The following is a 7,500-nucleotide window of genomic DNA, read 5'->3' on the forward strand; positions in this document are numbered from 1 at the left end:
GAGTCTGGTCACCTTCTCCAGCAGCTCCACCACGGCGCTGCGGCTCTCCTCGCTGCGGGAGCCCCCCCCGAAGTGGGACAGCAGCTTCTTCACCGCCTTGTCGTCACACCTGAGGGCCAGAGGGGCGGGGGGGGGGGGGGGGGTAGGGGGGGTAGAGGTCAGGGGTCATTTCAAACCAGAGTATTAGTGATAAGTGAGCGTCATCAGACTTAGCTGAGGTGCTGGAGCTGAAGAGTGTCAACATCCGCACACTCAAAACTGCTTTCCGTCGTTCATAGATTCATTTTGTGTTCTGTTATATAATATAATAATAATAATAATAATAATAATAATAACTTGTATTGGTTCCACAATCTGGGTGCATAACATGAGAATGCAGCCTCACCAAATCTCTTCTTTTGTACATGTGGTACACAGAGAAAACCAGCGTCAGAAGACCTGAGAGCTCTATTGGGCTGATATGCTAGCAAAAGACCTGAGAGCTCTATCGGGCTGATATGATAGCAAAAAGGTCTTTCAGATATTCTGGTGCTGTGCCAGTGAGAGCTTTATAAACAAGCAGAAGGATCTGGAAATCTATTCTGAACTTAACAGGAAGCCAAGCCAAGCCAAACTCTTGTCTGAGAACACTTGTATGTTGCCTTTTGTAGTCCACTAAACCTAGGTGGACTACAATTCCCTTGATGTCTAGCAACTAGGTGGAATTCTTTCGTTTGGCCGTCTATAATAACACTGCATTCACTTATGACTGACGTGTGCCTGAAGAAGGTCTATGCGCAATAATAAACATCGATTTTCTTGCCACAGTTTTGAGTGCTTCTTTTCAAACCAGAGCAGTAGAAAACTGTCATCGATTTTAGATATTGATTTGGTCTTAGCATAGCATCATCTCTACCTGTCTCCGCAGCAGGACAGCCGGGTCAGGATCCTCTTCACCTCCTCCACCTGCCTCTGCTGGTCTCCGGTCCAGCGGTCCTCCTCCTCGTCTGACGCCGCCTGGCCTTCCACCGACCGGAACAGCTGCTCCTCCACTGGCCACCGCAACACACACACAACACCATCGTTACACACACACACACACACACACACACACACACACACACACAACACCACCGTTACACTCAGACACACACATAACACCCTCGTTACACTCAGACACACACACAACACCATCGTTACACACACAACACACACACAACACCCTTGTTACACTCAGACACACACACACCATCGTTACACACACACACAACACCATCGTTACACACACACACACACAACACCATCGTTACCCTCAGACACACACACACACACACACACACAACACCATCGTTACACTCAGACACACACACACACACACAACACCCTCGTTACACTCAGACACACACACAACACCCTCGTTACACTCAGACACACACACAACACCCACGTTACACTCAGACACACACACAACACCATCGTTACACACACACACACACACACAACACCATCGTTACCACACACACACACCTCCACTGGCCACCGCAACACACACACAACACCACGTTACCCTCAGACACACACACACACACACACACCCTCGTTACCCTCAGACACACACACACACACCCTCGTTACCCTCAGACACACACACAACACCATCGTTACCACACACACACCTCCACTGGCCACCGCAACACACACACAACACCATCGTTACCCTCAGACACACACACACACACCCTCGTTACCCTCAGACACACACACACACACACACACACACACCCTCACTACCCTCAGACACACACACACACACACCCTCGTTACCCTCAGACACACACAACACACACACACACACACACACCTGCAGTGTAACAATTATACTGTGAAAATGTAAAAATGTTTGGGCCTTTAGCCAAATTACAACAAATGCATTTGTCTAAGTAAGTGAATCATACGGAAGAGTATTAGGGCCATCAACTGAGTCTTTTTCCATAACCCCTCCCCCCCTTCTCAGTTGGTGGCCCTAAAACTCTTCCGCAGAATCCTCCATCCATCAGCCAACGCAAGAAACAGTAATCTGCGCTCGGGGCCAGAGGCCGTACTGGCAGCCAAACATGCTACAGGAAGGAAGTTCCTCCAACTTTTATTTATTTATTTATTTGTATTATTTACAGTAGAGAACCTCTACCGGGACGGGGGGGGGGGGGGGGGTAGAGGGGGACGGGGAGGAGGTATTAGGTTTCTTAAACAGCGCTGCTGTCTTACTGTTGTCAGGGGGGGTGGTCTCGGCACGGCCTGTCGGGGAGCGGCGGTCTCGTTGGGAGTCGAGGCAGCGTCTCTGCGCCGGTCTACTGGCCCCCCCCGGGCCCCCGCCACCCTGCTGGCCCCCGCCACCCTGCTGGTCTCCCCTGGCAACGCTGGAGACCTGCAGCTTAGACACCTCAGACCTGGAGGAAGACACACAGCTAATTAGCCTGCGTAGCTAATGTTCACATGTTAGATGTGGCTAGTTAATTAGCCTAAACGAGCCACATCTAATTATTGTGTGTCTCTCAGTCTCTCTACACAATGACAACCTGGGGGTAAAAACCAGCTCTCAGACTCAAACATGCTGGCTGCTAAATGCTACCAAATGTATCTCGGCCTACAACAGTACATAATGGGCAGCATGGACTAGCCTAAACCTTTTACTGTATGGAGTGGGGGGGTTACTGTATGGAGGGGGGGGGGGGGTACATTGAAGGTTTGTTTGTGTCATATTTGCAACAGTACAAAGAGCTACAACATACTGTAGTTTGGAGGCACTGCCTGACATCAAAGACAGCCTCCAGTAACATGAGCCAGAGCCGTAGTCAGTCACATGTACGACCACCATAATCATTTTATAGGAGGGTTAGGGTTAGCTGCCATATAGCTCTCAACGTTTTCTGGGTGGAGTAATTGAACCCAGGCGGCGCATCTTTAGCGCATTGAAAAGTTGAAGGCGTTTTTTTTTTTATACGGTGTGGGTTAAAAAAGTGGGTCAGTCGTCAGTCAGTGAGAGAAAGTTTGCTGCCCTCAAGTTTTTCAATGAGAAGGCTGCCTGCAAGCTGCACGCTGTGAGGTCAAACACACGGACCGACCGACCGACTGGCTGATATTGGCTGCAGTTTGATGAGAAAAGAAGCCCAGGAGAAACATACGATTTTTAAGTTAGGAAATACAGTCCCTAGAAGTCAACGCCCATCTTATTCTCCTCCGACGTGCAATCGTGTGATGTCGTTACACAAAAACGCAACATTCGCAACTTCGTTTAGACTGCAGTTCTTGCAGATCAATCATGTATTTGTATTAATTTACATTTTTTCCAGTTCTCTCTCTCTCTCTCTCTCTCTCTGTCTCTCTCTCTCTGTCTCTCTCTCTCTGTCTCTCTCTCTCTCTCTCTCTCTCTCTCTCTCTCTCTCTGCTGTCTGGAGCTTTTGTGTTGGAGGGGAATCCGATAGGGGGCCTGCTGCCTTTCGCAGAGAATCACAGAGTTAAGCGTTTCCAGATGACGACGTCTTGCCAGGAAAGAAAAAAAAGAAAACACTTTTTTTTCTTCTTTTTTTTAAGAAATAGGTTTTCAGTAACTTCTTGGCTCTCCGGAAAAAAAAAATCTATCAAGAGCCACTCATGCTTAACATCCTGCTGGAGCGAGGTACAGCGTGGGCCCCGCCGTACGACAACACACCTCCCTGCAGCCAGGGACACACCGGGTGTATGCACAAAGTGTGTGTGTATGCAGGGGTCAGACGTCCTAGAGGAGAGTGTGTATGCAGGTCGTAGAGAGAAGAGTGTGTATGCAGGTCAGGTCGTAGAGAGAAGAGTGTGTATGCAGGTCAGGTCATAGAGAGAAGAGTGTGTATGCAGGTCAGGTCGTAGAGAGAAGAGTGTGTATGCAGGTCGTAGAGAGAAGAGTGTGTATGCAGGTCGTAGAGAGAGAAGAGTGTGTATGCAGGACAGTCGTAGAGAGAAGAGTGTGTATGCAGGTCGTAGAGAGGAGAGTGTGTATGCAGGACGTAGAGAGGAGAGTGTGTATGCAGGTCGTAGAAAGGGGAGTGTGTATGCAGGTCGTAGAGAGGAGAGTGTGTATGCAAGTCGTAGAGAGAAGAGTGTGTATGCAGGTCGTAGAGAGGAGAGTGTGTATGCAGGTCGTAGAGAGGAGAGTGTGTATGCAGGTCGTAGAGAGAAGAGTGTGTATGCAAGTCGTAGAGAGAAGAGTGTGTATGCAGGTCGTAGAGAGGAGAGTGTGTATGCAGGTCGTAGAGAGGAGAGTGTGTATGCAGGTCGTAGAGAGAAGAGTGTGTATGCAGGTCGTAGAGAGGAGAGTGTGTATGCAAGTCAGGTCGTAGAGAGAAGAGTGTGTATGCAGGTCATAGAGAGAAGAGTGTGTATGCAGGTCGTAGAGAGGAGAGTGTGTATGCAGGTCGTAGAGAGGAGAGTGTGTATGCAGGTCGTAGAGAGAAGAGTGTGTATGCAGGTCGTAGAGAGGAGAGTGTGTATGCAGGTCATAGAGAGAAGAGTGTGTATGCAGGTCGTAGAGAGAAGAGTGTGTATGCAGATCGTAGAGAGGAGAGTGTGTATGCATGTCGTAGAGAGAAGAGTGTGTATGCAGGTCGTAGAGAGGAGAGTGTGTATGCAGGTCGTAGAGAGGAGAGTGTGTATGCAGGACAGGTCGTAGAGAGGAGAGTGTGTATGCAGGACAGTCGTAGAGAGAAGAATGTGTATGCAGGTCGTAGAGAGGAGAGTGTGTATGCAGGTCGTAGAGAGAAGAGTGTGTATGCAGGTCGTAGAGAGGAGAGTGTGTATGCAGGTCGTAGAGAGAAGAGTGTGTATGCAGGTCGTAGAGAGGAGAGTGTGTATGCAGGTCGTAGAGAGAAGAGTGTGTATGCAGGACAGGTCGTAGAGAGAAGAGTGTGTATGCAGGTCGTAGAGAGAGAAGAGTGTGTATGCAGGTCGTAGAGAGGAGAGTGTGTATGCAGGTCGTAGAGAGAAGAGTGTGTATGCAGGTCGTAGAGAGGAGAGTGTGTATGCAGGTCGTAGAGAGAAGAGTGTGTATGCAGGTCGTAGAGAGAAGAGTGTGTATGCAGGACAGGTCGTAGAGAGAAGAGTGTGTATGCAGGACGTAGAGAGAAGAGTGTGTATGCAGGACAGGTCGTAGAGAGGAGAGTGTGTATGCAGGACAGGTCGTAGAGAGGAGAGTGTGTATGCAGGTCGTAGAGAGAAGAGTGTGTATGCAGGTCGTAGAGAGAAGAGTGTGTATGCAGGACAGGTCGTAGAGAGAAGAGTGTGTATGCAGGACAGGTCGTAGAGAGGAGAGTGTGTATGCAGGACAGGTCGTAGAGAGGAGAGTGTGTATGCAGGACAGGTCGTAGAGAGAAGAGTGTGTATGCAGGTCGTAGAGAGGAGAGTGTGCATGCAGGTCAGAGAGAGGAGAGTGTGTATGCAGGTCGTAGAGAGGAGAGTGTGTATGCAGGTCGTAGAGAGAGAAGAGTGTGTATGCAGGACAGTCGTAGAGAGGAGAGTGTGTATGCAGGTCGTAGAGAGAAGAGTGTGTATGCAGGTCGTAGAGAGAAGAGTGTGTATGCAGGTCGTAGAGAGAAGAGTGTGTATGCAGGTCGTAGAGAGAAGAGTGTGTATGCAGGTCGTAGAGAGGAGAGTGTGTATGCAGGTCGTAGAGAGGAGAGTGTGTATGCAGGTCAGGTCGTAGAGAGAAGAGTGTGTATGCAGGTCGTAGAGAGGAGAGTGTGTATGCAGGTCGTAGAAAGGGGAGTGTGTATGCAGGTCGTAGAGAGGAGAGTGTGTATGCAGGTCGTAGAGAGAAGAGTGTGTATGCAGGTCGTAGAGAGAAGAGTGTGTATGCAGGTCAGGTCGTAGAGAGGAGAGTGTGTATGCAGGTCGTAGAGAGAAGAGTGTGTATGCAGGTCGTAGAGAGAAGAGTGTGTATGCAGGACGTAGAGAGAAGAGTGTGTATGCAGGTCGTAGAGAGAAGAGTGTGTATGCAGGTCGTAGAGAGGAGAGTGTGTATGCAGGACAGTCGTAGAGAGAAGAGTGTGTATGCAGGTCAGTAATTGGGGGGCGTGGTTACCTGGTTACCAGGCGACCAATCAGATGGAGGGAGGAGACGTGTTTGAGTTACGGGGAGTCACAGTGGAGGTAAGAAGGGGGAGGAGTCACAGTGGAGGTAAGAAGGGGGAGGAGCCACAGTGGAGGGAAGGGGGAGGAGTCACAGTGGAGGGAAGAAGGGGGAGGAGCTACAATGGAGGGAAGGGGGAGGAGCTACAGTGGAGGGAAGAAGGGGGAGGAGTCACAGTGGAGGGAAGGGGGAGGAGCTACAGTGGAGGTAAGAAGGGGGCAGAGTCACAGTGGAGGGAAGGGGGAGGGGCCTCTAACCGATGTGGACCCACGCAGCTGCACAGGGAAGGCGTTGCCGGGGGTAACACAGAAACAGGCCCCTGCACGGTTGTTGCCATGGAGGCAATCCGACACCGGAATGAGCTGGCAGAGGGCTTTGTCAGACGCGAGGCCCGGGGTGACTGATTGCACTTTAATTGACAGAAACCCGGCGGAGGGGAGCTGTGCTGCAGCCTGGGTCCTGGACTGGTACAGGAGGGCTCTGGGTCTGGTCTGGGTCTGGGTCTGGGTCTGGGTCTGGGACAGGAGGCCTCTGGGGTGAGACAGGAGGCCTCTGGTTCTGATGTTTGACATGGGGGAGAGAAATGGTGCCGGCTTTGTGTTTCGGGAGACAAAAAAGAAAGCAGTGCTTGTCCAAACAGTAAGTTCTCCTTTGAGGTTGGGGGTGGGGGGGGAAACGAGTGGATAATGCTCACTGTCTGTCACGCTAGGACTGGTTGAGCGGGATTATGATTGGGTAGGAGAGGTAAGGCTGTTTGAAGAGCTCTACTTCGTTAGATGGTTTTGGGGAGGAAATACATACACACTCTATACATTCTGAGAAGACGCTGAAAAAAGAAATCCAGCGGTAGTAGAGCTAGCTGAGCATTAAAATAAATGAACTGGGAAGGTAAATGAAGCTCTCCCAGACACCTGAATCTTTTCCAGACTTCCTGGATAGCGGTTTGACTGTGAGATCCAGGAGACAGAGGCTTAGCGGGCCTCTCTCTCTCTTTGAAACGGGTCGGGAACAGAGAGCCCGCCAACGCGTGATGGAAAAGTAGCATCGACGGTTTTTGGAGAACCGAAAATAAAAAAATACTACTTATGTAAATGCCGAAGGAGAGAAAATAAAACATGTGATAAACCAGGACGAAAGACGAAAGACATGTGTGTATTGTGTTCTAACTTCTAACCTGTTCTTTTTTTAAAACACGGATGTTTAGCAGTAGAAGTGTCAGAGGTAATGAGTGTTCAATCTTTCACCAAAAGAAAAAAACACAAGACAAAAGGAACGTTAACATGAACTCCACCGCCGATCATCGGAGGTATGTACGATACGAAACGACAACCGTAAATAGGAACCAGAATCAACCGGCCAGCTGGGAT

The 7,500-nt window shown here is 49.8% G+C and overlaps 1 protein-coding gene across 1 annotated transcript in view; it reads right to left on the reverse strand.

Annotated features, from left to right (window-relative positions):
- efcc1 (EF-hand and coiled-coil domain containing 1) overlaps window positions 1-7,500 on the reverse strand; it is a gene marked incomplete at both ends in the record, with an annotated part of 24,547 nt that overhangs the window by 4,938 nt on the left and 12,109 nt on the right. The window contains 3 exons of the mRNA XM_080548490.1: window positions 1-109; window positions 896-1,031; window positions 2,245-2,426. The exon at window positions 1-109 is cut by the window's left edge and continues 60 nt beyond it. Coding sequence (XP_080404616.1) covers window positions 1-109; window positions 896-1,031; window positions 2,245-2,426 — 427 coding nt within the window. The remainder of the gene's footprint in view (window positions 110-895; window positions 1,032-2,244; window positions 2,427-7,500) is intronic.

The sequence above is a fragment of the Nansenia antarctica genome (assembly GCF_963989245.1).
Source record: "Nansenia antarctica genome assembly, chromosome: 18".
Taxonomy (NCBI): domain Eukaryota; kingdom Metazoa; phylum Chordata; class Actinopteri; order Argentiniformes; family Microstomatidae; genus Nansenia; species Nansenia antarctica.